Here is a 21,753-nt window from a genome sequence, read left to right on the forward strand (position 1 = left end):
CTAGAAAAATATGTTATAGTTAGGCCTGTAAATTAACTCGAAAATTTGAGTACCCAACTAGAAATCTCAAAAATAGCATACCCAATACCCGACCCGTATGTGAATTCGGGTACCCTAATACTCGATGTGGGTTTTACCCAAACCCAACTAATCGGGTACCCATAAACCCAAAATTATTATATTTTAAATTTGTTCTTTTATATAAATTATATTGTGGTGGGAATAGAAATTATTAAAAATAACACAATACTACTATTTATTGACTATTATTAAAAGTCAAAACTCCAATTAAAATTTCTAATGTTTTAGCTTTCTCTAAATTTCTAATATGTTTAAAATATACATTAGACAAATAGTCAACTAGACACTACTTAATTTAAAATAATTTTTTTTTCATAAATTGAAACATAAAAGAAATTAAATAAATTTACCCTAGATCTACCCTACAGGCCTATGGCCCTATACTAAATAAAAATATTTATCACATATACATAATCAATCGGGTATTAGTCGGGTACCCTAATACGGGTTTCGGGTAACCTAAACCCGAAAAATTCTAACACGAACTACCCAAACTCGTACCTGAACCCATAATTTTAGGTTTCGGGTTCCCAAAACCCATCGGGTATTGGATCAGGGTCGGGTATACCCGAAACCCGCGGATTAAATTTGCAAGCCTAGATATAGTCATTTCTATACATTCAAGAGCCATGTGAGACACCACATGGCTCGCATTCGCACTTTGATCTCACAGCTGCAGGTCATGTTCTCTCACATCTATCGGGAGGGCAATCGGGCAGCCGATTTTTTGGCAGGTAGGGGGGTCCAGACCCCTGCCATCACCTTCTTTGATGCAGATTCAGCGCCTTGGTATTTGAAGTCGCTCGTGAGGATGGACCAGTTGGGCTATCCGAACTTCAGATTCAGATATCGAGATGGATGACTACTTCACATGGTTCATGGTTTTGACTTGTGGTTTTTTTGTTTTCCTTTGGATTTGGCCATCATCCTTGTTATTATTTTGATGTATAGCTTTGTTATGTTTGTCTTCTTCTTAGTTAGATGGTTAGTACCCGGTCTGTGGGGATACCATATTAGCTCTGTTAGCTCTTGTGATTTGTATCTCTCGTGCGAACCGAGTCACTTTTGGGCTTGGTTGATGTATGCTCTTTTGATGATTTTTGATATATACAGGTTGTGGGTCAGCCTTAACCCCCGCCGTGATGGTGTTTGAGGAAAAAAAAAAGAGCCATGCTAATTTTCTCAGTATCATTTTAATTTTATCGAATGTCTCTATAGGTAGTTGGGTGCTGGATGATAAACCCAAAGATTAGCTATGTTTATCCGATGTGGGTGAAAAGGAGCTAAAATTTGGGCAATAGGCTTTGGATATGTGGAGATTGGGCTGTTTAAAGTTCTAATTCTTTTAAGTTTTTATTGGGAGTTATTAAAGTCTTTTTAATACTACCAAAGATGATAGTTGTTCCGTATTTATATTCTCTTGATTACAATTGAATATTTGGCAAATTTTATAATTATGAAACAATATTAATTTAAAGTAGATCGATTATTCGTGTGATTGTAATTGTAATTAATTATACTTGAATCTATATGTGGATATAAGGGTATCAAACACTACGTGATAGTTTTAGATGGTTGTATAAAATACGATAATTTGTTTCAAAATTGAAAAATATGGAGTATATTTATATGGTCACAAGGTACTACTAACTCATTAGTCAAAGAATTGGCCCATATTTTGTGTGGGTCCCACACTCCTTTTCAATGTAATTTCGAGGAAGATAGAGGTCATCAATGATGGTTGTTAGAAACGTAGACGACAATATATGGTCAAGCAATAATAATAATAATCAATAATAATAATAATAATCAATATTACTATTATAATACTAAATGGAATATCTAAAGTATCTTATCCACGCCTAATTACCAATATATGAAAATTTAAAGTTTATAATTTGTAATTTAAGGCATGGTACTTTATTAGTTTTAGTGGAGTAATTTGTAGTTTCAATTTTCAGGCACCACCTAAAGCAATTGTCTGGTTGTACATCTTTTTTTATTAATAGCTTATTTATTAATGTAATTTTACGAATAGACTAAATCAAATAATAGTATATATATTGAGTAGTCTATGATAAGATCAAAATTATTAGTATTATTAACTTAGTTTATTCAGTAAATTTTGATTAAATATAATATTCTATGAGTTTAATTATCTCAATGTATAAACTATTTCAGCATTTTGAATAAAATACACCGCAAAACAAAGGCATCATATGTTACTTAAAAGTAAATTTCTCGAAAATACAACTTACTGTACATATTAAAATTAATGTGTATTGATAATGAACCGTGATATTTTAGGGAATATTTTCAAGGCCCAAATAATAAATTCAATTAGTGATCATTCTCAAAAAAGATTTTAATCAGTGATCACATTCTTTGGTTATTTTTTATCTTTAGAACCTAACTTTGCCAAAATCCTAAAACTGTTATAATGATATAAATAATAATTTTATGAAAATAAATATTCTTAATTTATTCGTTAAAGTTGGGGGTCTAATCCCCAATCACACGGTTTACTTGACAAAACACTTTTTTTGAAAAAAAAGTTTGGATTGTTTGTTTGGAAATTTTGTTTGAATTGTTTGTTTGGAAATTTTCAGTATAAGAGCATGAATAACGCAAGGGGCCGGGCAGCAAATCGCGAGTCCCAGCCCGTCCCGCGCGTTGGAGGAGGAGGCAGCACGGCCTGGGCCGGTCCCCGTGCCGCGATCCCGGCCTGGTGCCCGTCCCGCGGCCCGGCCTGGGCGCGCGATGGAGAGGGAGGAAGAAGAGGCCGGCCGCTACTGTTCACGAATTTGCAGATTTTGGAAGAGGAAGAAGAGGGAGGGGGGAGAGGAAGAAGAGGGAGGGGGAGGAGGGGGAGAGGAAGAAGGAGGAAGAGGAAGAAGATGGATAGGGAGAGGGCCCGAATCTATGTGCATTTTTTTTTATTTTTTTTGCACTTTTTAAAAAAAATAATTTTTTTTATAATTTTTAGTTTATAATTTATTATTTTGTATTAAAAATGAATTTCTCGTGTTATAATTGCACAACGTATTCTATTTTAATTGTTCTACGTATTCTATTTTACGAGTAAAATAAGTTGGAGTTGTGAATAGTGTCATTTATTAGTTGCGACTTGCAGGGTTAGAGCAGTTGGGGCCTGGACCGCAACTGTAGAGGAATGACGACGTGGAGGGGACTTGGGGCCGGAAATGGGGACGAGGTTATTCATGTGCCCTAAGCATAAAATCAATATCTGTTTTTACAAACTCCCATGCAAAGAAATAGAAACTATATAAACTACCAATCACACCTCAATTGATAAGAGGTCTCAATCCCAATACCAAATTATCATCTTCAACTCAACTCAATAATCAATTTATACTAGTACACAAACTCTCGTGCAAAGATATCAAAACAACAGAAACGATCAATCACAACTTAGTTATCTACCTCCATCCCAACAAATACGTTACTATTTTTTGCGTCATCAAATTATCATTTTATATTTTCACAAAACTCCTACATATCTAATCAATGGCAGCTCAATTGATTAAACGTTTCGATTCTCGACCCATTACGTTTAGACTTTATAACCCCCAAAGCTTTATTAAAGCCTATATTACTAACAAAATTGAAAAATGGAACTCAAATTTTCCCCAATTCTTCACATGATGGTGCACGCCGGGTCGCTCGACCGCGTTTCGTAAACCAGGTCGCTATTATACCCGGGATAGCTCGGCGCGTACGACCACACGAATGGCACCGCCGCCGCTGCCGCGGGTTTCTCCTCCTTCTTATCCTCACCGACGCTCACGAGCTCAGCGTGCCCCACGCCCTTCCGCAGCTGGCGCGTGAGCACCACCGCGTCGATGCTCTCCCCCACCACCACCACCTGATCCTTCTCCGCCCCTGCCAGAGCCGCCGATTCGACGCCGGAGATTCCGACTGTGATTTTTAGGGCTTTGGAGCGGGATTTCTCGTCGTTCATCGACACCCTCACCACAATCTTAACCTGCATCAAATTATCGAAATTAATCACCTAATCGATTCAATTAAGTAGTAGCGGAAGAGGAATTCAACGATTTCGCAGTGAATTTACCTTCATTTTGTTGATTGATGAACGCGATCGATGAAATTTGAGTGAATTGAGGTGAAATGTTTTTGGTAGAGAGCAGTGAGTTTGAATTGAGATGAAATGGAGTTGAGAGAGCTGTATTTATAGCTATAGGAAGCGGTCGTGAACCAATTTACACGCCTAAACTAATTTGATTTTATTTTTTTATTTTTAATAAAGTTGTAGGGTCACTAATAAATGTTAATTTGTTGGTAATGTTACATTCAAGAAATTCGAAGTAGTTCGAGAAATTCTTCTTATATAAAACTCAAAAACAAGACTTTGAATTCGAAGTTCTTTGTATAGTAGACATTACAAAATCAAAATTTATAGCTTTTAAAATAAAAGGATTAGCCTACAATGGGTTGGGGTTGTGTTGTTTATATATAAATTTTTTTCTTAATCATATTTGCAACTATACCTTGATTTTTATTAATTGTGTGAACTACTATTAAACAATTGTTCCTAACAATTCGATTCAACCCATTGCATTTATGTTAGTTTGCTTTTGTCAAGTATAAATATCATTGTAGTTAGCATTCTGTACCCACTTCAACATCAGTGGAATCATTTATTTTTTCATTTATACCAATTACCAACTAACTGAATAATAAACAATCATATATATAAAAACTAGAAAATCGTGTAACATTGAAATATATACTTATGTAAACTGTGTTTTAAGCTATTACATGTGTAAAGGCTATTTAAGTGTTTTAAATACTACCAAAGATGATAGTTAATCCATATTTGTATTCTCTTGGATACAAATAGTCAAATACAATTGAAGTGTATGGTAATTTTTACTATGATGAAGCAAAATAAATTAATTAAACTTGGAATCTAAATGTGGATATTATGGTATCAACCACTACGTCATAGTTTAAGATTGTATAAAATGGAGTACGATCATTTTTCAAAATTGAAAAAAATATGGAGTATATTTATATGGACCTCATAAGTCTAAAGAAATAGGTCCATAATTTGTGTGGAACCCACAAAGTCATATTCAATGTAAATTCAAGGAAGATACAGCACATTAATGTAGGTTGTTAGGAAAGAAGACCGAGTATATATGGTCAATAATAATAATAATAATAATAATAATAATAATAATAATAATAATAATAATAATAATAATATCACCAAAGAGAAATATGTTGAAGTAGGCTAAATGAAATCCTAGTCTATTTGACTTAATTGTATTATATTTGAAGTAGTCTATGAAAAAATCAAAAGTATTGCTATTATTAATTTAGTTAAATTCTGTTTAAATTTGTTAAATATAATATTCCACGAGTTGATATAATTTAATTTAACTGTCTCAATGTATAAATTATTTCAGTATTTTGAATAAATACCCCACGAAAAACAAAGGCACTATAGAATACTAAAAGTACTTAGTAAATTTCTCAAAAATACAACTTACATATTAAATTTAATGTGTATTGATAATCAACCGGGAATTTCATATTTTACGGGATATTTCAAGGCCGAAATAATAAATTCAGTAGCGATCATTCTCAAAAAAGATTTTAATCAGTGATCACATTCTTTGATTATTTTTTTTATTTTCAGAACCTAACTTTGCCAAAATCCTAAAACTGTTATAATGATATAAATAATAATTTTATGAAAATAATATACTTAATTTATTCGTTAAAGTTGGGTCTAATCCCCAATCACACGGTTTACTTTACAAGACTCTCTTTTTGAAAAAAAAAAGTTTCTTTTCTGAAAAAAGTTGTTTTTCTTTTTGGGCAACGTGTGAATGCAATTCAATAATGAGTTAATAGAGTCACGATTGCTTATTTCACCTGAAATTTTGCTTACGACATATTAATAATTAACATAATATCTTTATTCGAGGACGTTCTAGGGTGAGATTTGTTTAATATTTATATTTAATTAATTCAATTAATGTTTAATAAACTACTAAAAAAAGACTTCTTGTTTGTGCGTTTACTTTGAGTTTGAAATCCGCCCTTCTCGATCAAGCATTGATTGTTTATGACTATTGGGGGCATAATTTTGTATTTTTGTACCTTGTGTCACAAATATAAATTCATAAATCTTAATAAAGAAGCTAATGTCATTTGGGTTCAAACAGCCAGTGAAAAACGTTTCTCAAATTAAAAAAAAAAGTAGCTAGCTAGTAAACTTCAAACAAGATAAAAACACAACCAAAATATTAGTAGCTATAGATATACTAAATTAACTTATGTAAATATAATTGAGTAAACACAAAACAATGTCTTCAAATGATAATCATCCTATAATTATATTTATAAAATTTCACTAGTATTATGCTTTTATGCAAATGTCAGTGTCAGTGACAAATTCATAAATGGAACCCGTGAGATCGAATACAGTGAGAAAAGGTCGTTACTGGCATCGAAAGACATAGACATCACAAGCAATGAATGACAGGCGAAGAATGAAAATGAGCCCAATTTTGAGATGATGGGGTTAAGCTATTGTACTATACAATCGACAGCAAATTCAAAAACCAAATTTAATGGAGTTTTTCAGTTTATTGAATTGAAGGTGGGGTCGGCTACGACTCCATCTAGATCTATCATTCTGCAATAGAAAGTCCATAATCCTTTGGTTGTTAACAATTTTAATTTGATTGATCATTTATAAATAATCTCTTTAATTATAGTGTTCTTAATTATTAAAAAAGAAATGTGAAATAAAACCGCTAAAAGTTGAATGGGTCAATATCACTCGTTGTAATCACCCTATCAATTTGTGGTTCAACTTTTCAAACCAAAGATGACGTTCCACGAAATATAAAGCCTCACGGCTCATGAAATTTCCACATAATAACAACAAAGACTTGGATTTCATCTTATTTTTATACATAAATATTGATGGTGATTTATATTTGGGTTGATTCAAGGGAGCAATAAACTAGATTATGCTACTAATGTTACTTTTCTTTTTCAAATACAATATATTGAATAATGTGACCATTACATATACTTAAAAGGGGTTTATTGACCAATAAGTCACCACCATTTCCGCTCATTTCGTATTATTCAACTTAAAATATAAAATCGAGTGGGTGTTGAAATTAATTTTTAGTAAACGATCGAACCATTATTGTCAAGAAAAAGTAGTATTGATATTGAATTAGTCCATTGCACCTAAAATCACAACCTCTTACATAAGTTACAAAGTAGATTGAAACTTTCAATATATGTAACTAAGTTCCCACTTTTCAATCTTCATGTTTCCAAACATCCCCAACAAAGTGTCCCCCTCAATTGAAGTGAACACAAATTCCTACATACCACGATTTCGAAAAGCAAAACCACTTCGAACATGGAAGCAGAGGCGGACGCATAGATTTGTTTCGACATGGGCTATATATTCTAATTTCGAGTTCAATTTTGATACCGTAATTTTCCTATATTTTGTTGCAATAATAAGGACTTTTGCACAAATCTTCATGCAAAATATAAAAAATTCAACGATATTCTATAAACAAAAAAAGAATTTGTATATGCATATAATTAAATATATGAGAGAAGCATGATAATATTTTATGAAATTAAACTAATAAATTTAGAAGGATGATTAAGAACATACCTTGAGAGAGAAGAAGAAGCTCATTACCCAGCTCCAATACATTTGAGTTGGTTTGGATAGAAAAATACCAATCACATAATTTATAACAAATGCTAACGCGTATCAAATATGTGAATTGTAACGAAATTATCTTGATCAAGACCTAAATATATTTTACATATATTGTAAATTTCATTTGATGCAACTTCTAAGTTTTTTTGAGGGTGTTGATAGCTATGTTCGATTACTAGGAAATTGGCGGGAAACCAACAGTTGTTGACATATATTCAGATATAACGTGTATTTTTGTCCTTTCGAAAATGGGTCCAATTGCAATTTGCAAGAAATGTAAATATTTTTTTTATGATTTTATAATTTGGGTATGAAATATTATTGAGGGCTGAAACAACCTATTTTACTAAATGGGTCTTGGCTTGGATATGAAATGCAATCGCAAATCAAAACATTTTGTAGTGTCATCGAATCAATTCTATCAAAATTTATCAATTCCATCTCTCCATTGTAATTTATCAATTTTATTCCAATTTTTCACAAATCAAATGATTAGAATCTTTTTTACTACCAGGAAATAAACTTGTAACAAAACAAAACATTTCATGATAATGTGCTTACATTGTAATAAACATTGATCGAATACGCCTCTAATTAGGTACAAACATAGTTCAAAAAAGGTCAAATCTTTGATGATTCCATCATTTACGATTGAGTCATGAAACTTTTGGATAAGAATCCTACATCTGTACCGAATTCTTTCTAGTTAAAGAATCTCCTTCTAGATTTTTGGGAAAATGAGGAGGTTCTCTAAAAGAAATATGGCTTTCTGAACGCGATTACATACAAAAAGCTGCAAGAGGTCAAATTCACCGAGTTCAAGAGAAGCATATATAGGCTATAGCCCCGAGTTGCTCTGGCTTACACCAACACTACTCCAATTCTTCATGATAAAGATGAAGTCCCAGCCCTAGGCGAGCACAAGCTCGGCGAAATGCCATTGCTTCAGCCTTTTGCACAGGACTCCCGTAGCTTGTGTCTCTAGCTGAAGCACTGCCTGTTGCTTCCCTGAATATCTACTTCATATGAAACAACCACGTCGGTAGGATGAGGATGAAAATTGCATCGGACACGAGGCTCAACTAGTTTGTGAGCTTACTTGGTAAAGTATATCTGTAATATCCGTTAAGACTTTTCTTGTGAAAAATTTAATGGTGGTATATCATAATTTATGTATGTGAATATTTAAATTAATTATGAAATAATTGGAAAAAAATAAAATCCTAATTAACAAATTAAACCCCTCTCTCTCTCCCTATCTCTCTCTCGGTTTCTCTCCCTCTCCCCCATTATTTCCTCAACCCCTCCCCACTCCTCACAACCGATCCAAAGAAGAAACCATCTCCTCTCTCAATCTCTCCCTCTCACCATCGCTCTTTTCTCTCAATCTCTCTCTCACAAGCAATCAATCTCACTCAATTTCGCGGTTGTTAGCTTTCGTTGTGAATCGGAGTCGGAGGAGGAAGTAAAACGTTCGAACTACGATTGAACTCTCCGGGAAAGGTAACCCAAGACCCTAACTCATGCTAATTTCGAAAACACATGCATATAGGACGAATTTGAGTTGTTTAGATGCTGAATAGGACTTGTGGTTATGTGTTGGTGTTGAGTATGATTTTGGTTGTGACTGACAGTGGGTTCCGAACCCTTTTTGACGAATCAAACGATCTCCTTTTGGTACAAAATTTTAACTGTATAAACCTTGGTGTGTCTTCTGCGTGGTATTAAAATTTCAGCTTCATTGGAGGTCGGGTGATTTTATAATGATTTTTGTAAGTAAACTGCTCAGTTCTGCGGGATGTACGTTTCTGGGTGATGTATTTATGTGAAATGGGTGTGAATCTGGGTGTTTTGATATTGTGATGTATGTGGGTGTGATTGGCCAAGAGATGGCTCGGAGGAATCAGCGTTTGGTTCGAGTGGTTTGTGTGTGTTGGCCGAGAGACTTAGGGTTTGGCCTAGGGTGGTGTTGTGGAGAGTTTTGGAGGTTTGATCTCATGTTTTCAAGTGTTTTCGGATTGTAGAATGTGTGTTGTGAATGTCGTATAGGGTTTGAGAAGGTTTGGTTGGGGAAACGTTGGTGTATGCGTGTGTTCGAGCCAGGCGGCCGAGACAGCATCCGAGCCAGGACCGAGCCAGGCGGCCGAGACATCCGGCCGAGGTGCCGAGCCAGGACCGAGCCAGGCGGCCGAGACTTCCGGCCGAGGTGCCGAGCCAAGACCGAGCCAGGCGGCAGAGACATCCGGCTGAGGTGCCGAGCCAGGACCGAGCCAGCCGGCCGAGACAGCCGGCCGAGGTACCGAGCCAGGCGGCCGAGACAGTCGGCCGAGGCACCGAGCCAGGCCGAGACGCCGAGACAGCAACCGAGCCAGGCTCGGCCAGGACCGAGACAGCCGGCCGAGGTACCGAGCCAGGCCGATACGCCGAGCCTTTTTCCGAACCTTTTCCGAGCCAAGTGAGCCGTTTGCACAGTGAGGGTATGCCGGGAGTGTGAGTGTTGTGTGTGTGTCGTGTGCGAGTCGTGTGCGCGTCTTGGGTACGTTGTATGCGTGTCGGGTGCGTGCATGGTGTGATTCGGACGTGTGAATTTGTGTGCTTGACTTATAGGATGTTGTTAAGTGTGTGTATGTGTAACGTGCTAGATATTGAAGTCATCCACGTAGAAATCATGCATTGTCGTTTAAACCTCGTCTTCCCTGACTCTAATCATGATATTTATTTATCTTTCAAAAAGGGTGATCTTTTAAGAGGAAATTGTGGTTGAAGAAGGAAACTATTTAAAAGCTAAGCAATTGAGGTGGGCTTTTCTACCCTACTATACTGTGGGTTATTTTTTCAGTTTTATAGTAATATATAACTATATAAGTGTATATTTTGTTAATTCCTTTTATATTAGGTAATTCCTTTTCATATTTTGTACTATATATAGGTAAAACTGAAAAAAAGGTAAAAAAATAAATAAATAAAAAGAAAAACGCTCAAAATGAACATGAATGTGTGTGTTGATGCATCTATATATATATATGTACATTAAATTTGATAATATGTTAAATATAATTACAAGCATGCGTGTGTGTTTTTCCCAAGTTTTATACTCCAAATGATATAATTATAAGAGAACAAATATATCAAATATATCAAATATATGCAAAAAGTTCAACAAAGAATGTAATGAGGAAAAGATAGAAATGTGTGGATTATAAGCTATCAAATGACATATATTTATTGTAGAAAAATAGTAGTAGAAGTTAATTTCTTTCAAAACCTTTCACTTCCTCCACTTATAACTAAAATAAAAATATTAACTTCCTATAATCAAAACCTATAAATATGAAGAAATAAACGTAAACGCAAACGCACCAAAACCTATCAAAACCTTTCTACTCCTAGAATCGCAATTCACCACCGACACCAAACCCTAGCGGCGCAAACGCACCGCCACCACAGAAACCACACCGCCACCACAGAAACCACACCGCCACCACAGAAACCACACCGCCACCGCCACCGCCACCGCCCCCAAGTTCTGAACATCATGACTGCCCACCGCGGAAAGTACGCTGGTAAGATTTTCAGTCTTTGACATTTGAAAATTTCAATTTCTCGCCCAAATCAATTGTCTTTCCCATTTCCATTCCAGCGTTAAATGAGATTAAACCAATGATATGCACTTTAATTTGTATTCTTACTCTAATTCTTTAAATATTTTCACTAGACTTACATTATTCAAACTATGATTTGCAGATGAGCTTATTGCCAATGCTGCAATCTTGGGTACCCCTGAGAAGGGCATTCTTGCTATTGATAATTTTGCTGAATTCGACCCTGGCTTTATATCTCTCACCCTTTTTGGTTACTATCATTACCTGAGTGGTGTGATCTCTAATGAGTCTCTCTACATGAGCAACAGTCCAGGTATATATATTTTTTTCTAAAACTGTTTGAATGATTAAATAAATAATCTAACATTTTGTATGTGTACTCGCAGGCGAGAGTTTAGTTAATCTTTTTAAGCGTAATGGTGTTCTTACTGGTATCACCCTTGACGAGGGTACCATTGAGCTTGCTGGAACCAATGGTGAGACCACCACCAAAGGTCTTGATGGCCTAGCCCAACGTTGCCAAAAATACTATGCTGCTGGTGCTCGTTTCGCTAAGTGGAGAGCTGTGCTGAAGATTGGTGCGTACGAGCCATCACAGCTTGCTATCCAGTACAATGCCAACGGTCTGGCCCTCTATGCCATCATCTGCCAGGAGAATGGCTTGGTACCAATTATTGAGCCTGAGATCCTTGTTGATGGCTTCCACGACATCATCAAGTGTGCTGAGGTTACAGAACGCGTTCTTGCTGCTTGCTACAAGTCCCTCAACGACTACCACGTCCTGTTGGAGGGAACATTGTTGAAGCCCAACATGGTCACCCCTGGCTCTGATGCTCCCAAGGTCACCCCCGAGGTGGTTGCTGAGTACACTGTCTGTGCCTTGCAACGAACAATCCCCCCTGCCGTCCCAGCTGTTTTCTTTTTTTCTGGTGGACAGAACGAGAAACAGGCCACCCGCACCCTTGATGCCATGAACAAGCTCAAGGCGAAGAAGCCATGGACCCTGTCTTTCTTCTTGTATGGCAGAAAGACGGAAAATAATTTGATTTCTTGGGATCTGGTGCTTAGAAGGTTGAGGGACAACTCAGAAGCCACACTCGGAGGCAGCCCGGGCGACAGCGCTGTGAGCGCAAGCAAGAGCGAGGTGCTTCTGAAAGCCTCCACGTCAAGGACTACAAGTAGTAATAGATTGGACTTTCCTTGATTTTCTGAAATTTTCATCTGTATATAGAATATTTCACTACTCCTTAACTGACTTCATTATTCAATATTTGCAGATGAGCTTATTGCCAATGCTGCAAGCGACCAGGGCGACAAAGCCTCCACGTCAAGGACTACAAGTAGTAATAGATTGGACTTCCCTTGAGTTTCTGAAATTTTCAACTGTATATAGAATATTTCACTGCTCCTTATCTAACTTACATTATTCAAACTAGGATTTGCAGATGAGCTTGCAGCCAATGCTGCAATCATTGGTACCCCTGGGAAGGGTATTATTGCAGTTGATGATTATGTTGAATCAGTTGACCACGATCCTTGTTTCTTGATCCTTTACTGCGCCACTCGGGGCCTTCAATACCTGAGTGGTGTGATCTTTAGCCACGCGTCTTTCTGCGGATCAGAAATCAAAGGTATATGCATAATTTTTATAAAACTCTGGATCGAAGATGATTAATAAATTATCTAACCTTTAGTTGATGTATACTCGCAGGCAAGCATTTTGTTGATGTGTTTAACGACGCTGGCGTTCTTGCCGGTATCAGGCTTGATAGGGGTACTATTAGGCTTGCTGGAACCAATGGTGAGACCACCACCAAAGGTCTTGATGACCTAGCTGAACGTTGCCCAAAATACTATGCTGCTGGTGGTCGTTTTGCTGAGTGGAGAGCTGTGCTGAAGATTGGTGCCAACGAGCCATCACAGCTTGCTATCCAAGACAGTGCCAACGGTCTGGCCATCTATGCCATCATCTGCCAGGAGAATGGCTTGGTACCAATTATTGAGCCTGAGATCCTTGTTGATGGCTTCCACGACATCAACAAGTGTGCTGAGGTGACAGAACGCGTTCTTGCTGCTTGCTACAAGGCCCTCAACGACTACCACGTCCTGTTGGAGGGAACATTGTTGAGGATCAACATGGTCACCCCCGGCTCTTATGCTTCCAAGGTCACCCCCGAGGTGGTTGCTGAGTACACTGTCCGTGCCTTGCAACGAACAATCCCTCCTGCCGTCCCAGCTGTTGTTTTTTTATCTGGTGAACAGAGCAAGGAAGAGGCCACCTGCACCCTTAAAGCCATGAACAAGCTCAAGGCGAAGAAGCCATGGACCCTGTCTCTCTCATTTGGACGTGCTCTACACCAGGGAATCCATGAGGTTTTTGCCGACAGTCGGAATCCGATTTTAGCGAGGGATGCGTTCCTTACAATGATGAAGGCAAACTCAGAAGCGCTCGGAACAGACCAAGGCGACAATGCTTGAGCCTCCACATCAAAGTTTGGAGAATGAACATTAGTGGAGATGCAAATTCTATACCAAATATCCCAAATAAGGTTTTGCCCTCAAAATGGTGACTTACTGTTCATAGTGAATACGGAGATCGACTATTCTTTTGTAGTGATTACTGTTCATAGTGCATACTGAGATCGACTATTCTTTTGTAGTGATTACTGTTCGTATTGAATACTGAGATCGACTATTCATCTAGCCTTTGATCATTAAGTTTTTATTAGGATTTTTTATACGACACGATAATATGACATGGATCTGCACGAAGTTAATACGACACTTGGGTCGGGTTGGGTTTGGTTTGGTTTATATATTAAAAAAATACTTAGTTTTATTAATTTAAAATTTATAAACTTTAATTTTAGTTATTCTTGTTCCTCCATAATTATAGGACGATTAGTTGAATTAATTAATAAACAGATTAATTTTTTAAAGTTAAAAACCACCATATGTTAATAGTCGACGTGATCCGTCAAATATGTGATTAAATTGGATTTTGACCAATTAAGCATTTTACTTATATTTTTTAATATTATATAAAAAAAAGAATGTTAAAAAATATTGACTCAATCCTCTAAGAGCATCTCCAGTGGGCGGACATCCCACTAGGACATCCCAAAAACACCTCCTGCCACGTCACTAGGACATCCCATTCCACTGCCATATCACTAGGACATCCCCTACACAATCCGCCCTTCCCATCGCCCTTCCCACTAGGACATCCTGCAATAAAAAAAAATCATACATTCACAAATAAAACAATTTACGTTTACGGAAATAAAATTTGACTGAAAATACGAACGGGAAAAATTAACTACTTCATCGGAAAAAACATACATGATTCGAAAAAAAAATATTACATACTCAAAAAAAAAAAATTCATACATTATCACGTCCACCCCTCCGAGTCCAAATCTCTTCGATGATATCCTGCTGAAGTCGAATATGGGCATCTGTTTGCCGCATATCGGCAAATGCACGCAGCCGCGCGACCTCTCCATGAGGTACCCCCATATTCACATTCGCGGTGGCCACCCCGTGACTTGGACCTGCACCCGTATCATCTTCGTTGGTCCACTGAGTCAGTTCCGCAGCTTCATTTTCGACAATCATGTTATGCATTATGATACATGCGTACATGACATCGCCGATGTTGGGAATATACCACTGCCGTGCAGGACCCTTCACAACCGCCCACCGACTCTGGAGCACACCAAATGCCCGCTCCACATCCTTACGCGCTGCTTCCTGACGGCTCGCAAAGTATGTCTTCTTTTGTCCGAGCGGATGCTTGATTGACTTCACGAAGACGAGCCAGCTTGGGTATATCCCATCCGCCAAATAGTACCCCATATTATGCTGGTTGCCGTTGGCGACGAAACTGATGGCGGGACCAACGCCATTGCACTGAGCGTTGAACATGGGCGACGACTGGAGAACGTTGATGTCGTTGTTGGACCCGGCGACTCCAAAATAAGCATGCCATATCCACAGCCGGTAGTCAGCTACAGCTTCAAGGATCATCGTGGGATGCTTCGCTTTGAAGCCGGTAGTGTATATCCCCTTCCAGGCGGCCGGGCAGTTCTTCCACTCCCAATGCATACAATCTATTCTGCCCAACATCCCAGGGAACCCGTGCACCGACCCATGCATATCTAAAAGCATCTGGCAGTCTTCGGGGCTCGGACTCCGAAGATACCGCTCCCCGAATATCGCTCTGACGCCCGCGCAAAAATTCTGCAGACACTCGACGGCTGTCGACTCGCCAATGTGGAGGTACTCGTCGAACATGTCGGCCGCGCCTCCATACGCCAGTTGTCTGATTGCGACAGTGCACTTCTGCAAGGGCGTGAGTCCGGGTTTGCCAGCTGCATCCTCTCTGATCCTAAAATACATGTATCTTCTCTCTAAAGCACCCACGATGTGCAGAAACAGTGGACGATGCATCCTAAAGCGTCGCCGGAATAAGGCTTCCCCAAAACGCGGTTGCGGAGCGAAGTAGTCCGCATACAACTGAATATGTGCAGCAATGTGGTCACGAGGTACTTGAGTTCGACGATGGATCGGCCGAGGCACTGCCGCCTGCTACCGCCGCTGCAACCTCTGTTGTAGCAGCCTCTCTATCGCACCTTCAACAGCGACCTCCAACTCATTCTCGCTATCACTTTCACTAGACATTCTAGATATACTTGAAATTACAGATGTAGAGAGAGAAACTTGTTAACACAAGTGGTGCGAATGAAATAAAATTCAACGAGCCATATATATAGAGTTTTAAAAAAAAAAAAAAAAAAGGGACGTCCGACCGGACGCCACAGTGGCGGACGTCCTCCCGCCCATCGCCGGGACGTCCGAGGACACCCGACGTTCTCACGGGACGTCCGTATCCGACCTTCGACGCTCCAATGGCGGACGTCCCGGTCGCCCGTCGGCACGTCCGACCGGACGTCCGCCATTGGAGATGTTCTAAGTTTCTTCCCGCTGCTGCTACCCTCTCCCACCGCTCCATTCCCCGACCGACTTTCTCGCCGAGCCCTTCTATTTTCCGGTGCAGAACACCAAGAGTTTTGCTTCCCTGTGGCTGATCAGAATCCCAATTTTATGCTGAGTGAGCAGTAGTAGATGTAGGAGGCAAGGAGGAAGGTGGAGAAGAGGGCGATCGCGTAGCCGATGCCGATGGATGTGAAGCTCAAGGAGGAGAATTTGGCGTTGGCGGCGGAGGTGTACGTTAAATATTGATTTTTACATATTTTTTTTATTTTATTTTTTAAAATAATTAAAAAATATAATCAAAATATTTAATTGGGTCAAAATTTGATTTAAACATGTTGACAGTTAATATTTAACGGATTCGTCAGTTTTGGACTAATTGTGGTCGGAGTTGAAATTCAAAAGATGATGTTTATGAGTAAAATGACCGATAATGTTTGGAAGGGGCGGTTCCACGGCGACCGCCGCGGGTGAATATTATTTTTTTATAAATACATCAAATTATAATTATTTTAGTCCGTTCATTTTTATTCCAATTCAATGAAAATAAAGGATTAAATAATGTTATTGGGCCGGATATGAATGGGCCGAGAGGGAGTAATTTGAGCCTATAATAATTTCAATATATAAACCCAAATACCTAATACCGAAACCTAGGTATCGAAAATGAAAAGCTCTCGAATTCCGGCGCAATGGAGCGAACTTCCCCAAGATCTGACGGCGAATATATTGCAAAGGCTGCAGCCGGAAGAGATACTGATGAGTGCGCAGTTTGTGTGCACTAGCTGGTGGAGAACCTCCAAGGATCCCTCCATGTGGCGCGTCATTCATTTGGATATTCGACGCCGCCATTTCTGGAACATCTGCCGCTGCGGATTTGATCGTCTTTGCCGTTGCTATAACTGTTGCTGCCCCGTCCACGCACGTGACAATATTTCACGCTGCAGAGTCAACCTATATGACACAATTTGCTCCTGCGCAGTCATCCAATTTGAGAACATGTCCCGTTGTGCAGTGGACCGTAGTCAGGGACAATTGCTCCATCTAACGCTCGCCGGTTCTCACCTCGATGCCTTGCTAAACTATGTAGCCCACCGGTACATTACAAACTGCTCCCTTTTTAATTTCTTCTAATTAATCACCTAGGAGATGTTATTTTGTGTATTCGATTTTATAATTGATGAGAAATTTAATCACAGAATGGTGTATGTTGTGACAGATCAAGTCAACTTCGATGCCTTAAGCTTGTAGAGTATCTAAGTACTTATGGAGGAGGAAGTACTCCTTTGACTTTGCATATAACAAAATTGCAACAATTGGAAGAGTTGCACCTTTTCATGAAGCCATGGGTCGATCCCCAAGATTTTGAAACCATTGGCATTGCTTGCCCACTGTTGAAATCATTTACCTATCACAACTGTGAAACCAAGGGTCCGGATTTTACAGAGTATGCTGCCGCAATTGGGAAAACCATGCCTAATCTGCACCATCTCCGGCTTTGTCAATATATGACTGGAAATAAGGTACTAGAACCCATTCTCGATGGCTGCCCCAACCTCAAATCACTTGATCTTCGGCGATGTTCTGGTTTTGACCTTAGAGATTCGGGAAAAAGATGTTGGGAAAATGATCTGTGGCTCTATTCCGACTCTATCAGTTTCGTGGATTGGGTTAAGAAATGGCAGGATAACTATGATTCTGATGCTCCATATCCTCCTGGTGTTACGGATGCTGGTGCTTTTTGTGATGTTTTTTATTGGAATTACTTTTATTGTGCTTTTTATAAAAAATTTGTTGCTATATATTGAAATTTACATGCTATGAATCAATGATTATTGCTATTATTGTGTAGACTATCAACTATATATAATTATATTCTCAAAATCTTGATGTTATGTTTTATGCTTTGAATGTTTAATTTTGGTTATTACTACAAAATTGGACGAATTTCATCCCTAGTAAGACATGTCTCAAAACAATGTTGAGCCCTGTTTCATTCTAGGAACATTATTAGTTAAATTGAAACTCATCTTATCTATGACACCAAAAGAGCATTTCACATCTAAAAAAAAGAGGTGAAATCATTCATCCTCTACTATAAAGTGATTTTAAAATCATATATTCGATTTCACTTTTTTTAATTATATTACTCCTATTACTAGTAATAAAAAACATTAATACGAGTATCTCCAATGGCAGCGAGCGGGCCGGCTAGCCGATTCCAGGCGCTGGCCGGTCCGCTCGCCGAACCATTGCGGCCGGCGAGCGGGGAATCGGCGGAAAAAGAATTTAATTTTCGTACTGGAGCGAATACCCATTTGCGTACTGGAGCGAAAAGAATTTAATTTTCGTCAAATTTGCATGTCATTATCTCTTATTCTGAAAAATCAGCAAATTTAATTTTATATTTTTCTGAAATCTCTCGGTCATCATGCCATCATATTTATATGAAACGACTATAGAATTTTTAATATTATTTCTATAGATTGTTTCTGCACTTCTGATAAATGCCTACACAATTAATCTTGTCTTGTGATAATGTTAAGTAATTCCTTGATCAATAATTCTAAATAGTACAATTAGTTAGCTTATGCACACGGACACGGCACACCACATTAGCAAATTTTATAGCGTTTTGTTATAATTTTTTCAAATTTTGTATATTCTGTTTATTACTCCACAAAGCTTCCCATTTATATATACTGTCTGCTTCAAAAATTTTGATAGTGGCCACTTTACGAAACATTTTACTTACAATTATATCATGTAGTAATTTCTTAAATATCCACTAATTAATTTAATTTTTAATATTAATCTTCATTTGTATTAATTCACTTTGGAACTATTGATTATGTTAAATAGGGAGTAATAAACATTTGAATTGTTATCCAATAAATATTTGAGCATCTTGACGTGTGGATTAATACTTAAGCATGCTGCGAATTATCTACGTTATAGTTCACGTCTATATATTGTGCTAAAATTGGATGATAAAAGATTGATTTGGGATTGAGAGGTTGTAGGAAGAATGATTTCCCTCCATCTTCTCTGGAATTTACTTAGTGATTGTGAAATGATTGTGTGTGATTTTTGCAGTGTGGTCTTTGATTGCAACGAAAAATGAATGATTTAATTGTGGAGCAATTGTGGTTGACTTTGTTGATTTTTGGAGCAATTTGTGGAGACATTCAAATTGATAGTAATTTCTTATGTGTCTGGTTCTAGCTAGTTTCTCAGCAACCATAACATTATGGTCAGATATCCAAAATGATAATTTAACAATCTTTTCTATTGTTGTATTGCAGACTTTATTATAGTGTCATAACATTATTTTGAAAATTATCATTAATTTCAAATGTTAACTCTGTATTTTACTTACTTTATATCGCTATATTTATATTAAATTATTATTTATTATTAGTGTAAAACATGACACTATGGCATGTACAGTAAAAAGAATTTAAATGTTTAATTATAATATTATACTTAATATTGTTACTAGCTCTTACTATATAAATAAAATTATGAGAAAATAAATTAAAAAGTATAAATCTTAAAAGCTAAGAAAAATATAGCTGGATGAGTTAAGGCAGAGGGTAGAATAGTCCCGGAAATTTTGATACTTAAAATAAATTAAAATGTAGCTACTATTATTTGTCAAATATTATTATGCTACTTCCATTCTATTTGTTGTTTCTGCATTTGGAAATCCAAAAAATCACACTTCATAAAAATATAAATCAACATAAAAATATAATTCAACACTCCAATCACTCGCCTATAAATATGCTTGTAAATTTGCATAGACATAGCAACATGAGTCCTCAACAAGGCTTTATTACTAAAATACTAGTAAATCTTTATAAAAGTCTGAACACTGTGAAAACTAAAAACAATACTATAAAATCACTTCTGTGTCTTCAATTTCTTTACTTTAGTCGGATGTGGAATGTCTGGATCCATCGACACCAGAAGCTTGTCGATTGTTCCATATATACCCGCATGCTTGTTTTTAAGATGCTCGATACTTTCGTCAAGCACCTTGCATTCTCTTATAATTATATCAAGTGGAGTATAAAACTTGGTAAAAACACACACGCATGCTTGCAATTATATATTCAACATATTATCAAATTTAATGTATATATATATATATATATAGATTCATCAACACACACATTCATGCTCATTTTTGAGCGCCTTTCTCTTTATTTATTTTTTTTTCATTTTTTCAGTTTTATAGTAATATATAACTATATAAGTGTATATTTTGTTAATTCCTTTTATATTAGGTAACTCCTTTTCATATTTTGGGAGTTCTGTATCGGTATTGTTTCCTTTCTCATTGTTAATGCAGATGGATGTGTTTTTTTATAGCATAGCTGCTGCGACTTTAGAGTGTGTGCACTGCTAATCTTGTGGCTCCACTTTCAACAATACAGATGGTGTGTTTGTAGCTTGACTTCGGCTCGGCTGCTGTATTAGTTTCAAGGTCGCAATATAGAGGAATTTGAGTGCTAAAGAGTGTATCAAGATCTTGCTCTCGTCTTGGTTGCGATTTTATAGCTTGACTTCGGCTGCAGTGTTAGTTTCAAGGTGTGACTCGTATCCCTTGTTTTAGGAAGAATTTAATTTAATTTTGGCGCAATAGATCGTATTAGATGTTGTTTGTTATGCTTCACGTTGGATGTGATCCTACTTTTATTACATGGGAATAAAGTACAAAAGATTGATAAATTGTTATTGTGATTATTTGGACCAATTAATTTAATTAGGCCTTGCTTGTATTTCTATTGGATTGTGACATTGTTCTGATATTTCTTCAACAGGATGAAGTTGACATTCTTCGTCTTTCCATCACCAAAGATTGATGTGCCATGCGCAGCAAAGAAGTTGAGATATAAAAGAAAGATCAGAGAGAGTGGAAGAAAAGAAAGAAGAGAATGAGAGCTGTGTGTTTCACATTTTCATTTTCTGAGTGAAAGTAATAAACATCTCATCCCTGGTAGCATTTGTTCTTCCATTCATCTTTTATTGAATTAATTAAATTGTACAATTGTGATCGACTATTCAATTTTATAGTCTGAATTTTGAAATAATTTTATAAATCTTAATAAATTATAAATTTTGGAATAGTTTCATACCCTTCGAGGCTTCGACATATCCATGATAATAGGAGTCAATTCAATAATTTCCCCCCAAAAAAGGAGAATTTGCAAATAAAAAAGTTTATACTACCATAGTTTCCCTAAAACTCGTATAAAACCAAGCAAAGTAATATGGAAACAAAGGACAGCGGCCATCTAGCGGAGAAAATAT

General features: G+C 37.3%; 3 protein-coding genes across 11 annotated transcripts; 2 read left to right on the forward strand and 1 right to left on the reverse strand.

Moving 5' to 3' along the window:
- Nucleotides 1–3,420: 3,420 nt before the first annotated feature.
- LOC121753926 (disease resistance protein Pik-1-like) lies at nt 3,421–5,209 on the reverse strand. Its single transcript, XM_042149220.1, has 2 exons — nt 4,175–5,209; nt 3,421–4,087 (listed from the first exon to the last, which is right to left on the reverse strand). Exons 1-2 carry the CDS (start codon nt 4,178–4,180, stop codon nt 3,740–3,742), a joined length of 354 nt encoding a protein of 117 aa, XP_042005154.1. The 5' UTR covers nt 4,181–5,209; the 3' UTR covers nt 3,421–3,739.
- A 5,991-nt stretch (nt 5,210–11,200) lies between these two features.
- Nucleotides 11,201–14,142, forward strand: LOC121756025 (fructose-bisphosphate aldolase, cytoplasmic isozyme-like). 9 transcript variants are annotated; one of them, XM_042151474.1, is made up of 6 exons: nt 11,201–11,400; nt 11,582–11,752; nt 11,826–12,620; nt 12,717–12,782; nt 12,876–13,070; nt 13,151–14,142. In XM_042151474.1, exons 1-6 carry the CDS (start codon nt 11,373–11,375, stop codon nt 13,915–13,917), a joined length of 2,022 nt encoding a protein of 673 aa, XP_042007408.1. In that variant the 5' UTR covers nt 11,201–11,372; the 3' UTR covers nt 13,918–14,142. The 9 variants fall into 9 exon arrangements, with proteins under 9 accessions (XP_042007408.1, XP_042007412.1, XP_042007409.1 ...); XM_042151478.1 differs by having other exon boundaries at nt 12,885–13,070; XM_042151475.1 differs by having other exon boundaries at nt 12,717–12,779.
- Nucleotides 14,143–17,092: 2,950 nt separating this feature from the next.
- On the forward strand, nt 17,093–18,278 carry LOC121753758 (putative F-box/LRR-repeat protein 9). Its single transcript, XM_042149009.1, has 2 exons — nt 17,093–17,531; nt 17,654–18,278. Exons 1-2 carry the CDS (start codon nt 17,101–17,103, stop codon nt 18,240–18,242), a joined length of 1,020 nt encoding a protein of 339 aa, XP_042004943.1. The 5' UTR covers nt 17,093–17,100; the 3' UTR covers nt 18,243–18,278.
- Nucleotides 18,279–21,753: the final 3,475 nt, after the last annotated feature.

This window comes from Salvia splendens, chromosome 11, assembly GCF_004379255.2.
Source record: "Salvia splendens isolate huo1 chromosome 11, SspV2, whole genome shotgun sequence".
NCBI lineage: Eukaryota > Viridiplantae > Streptophyta > Magnoliopsida > Lamiales > Lamiaceae > Salvia > Salvia splendens.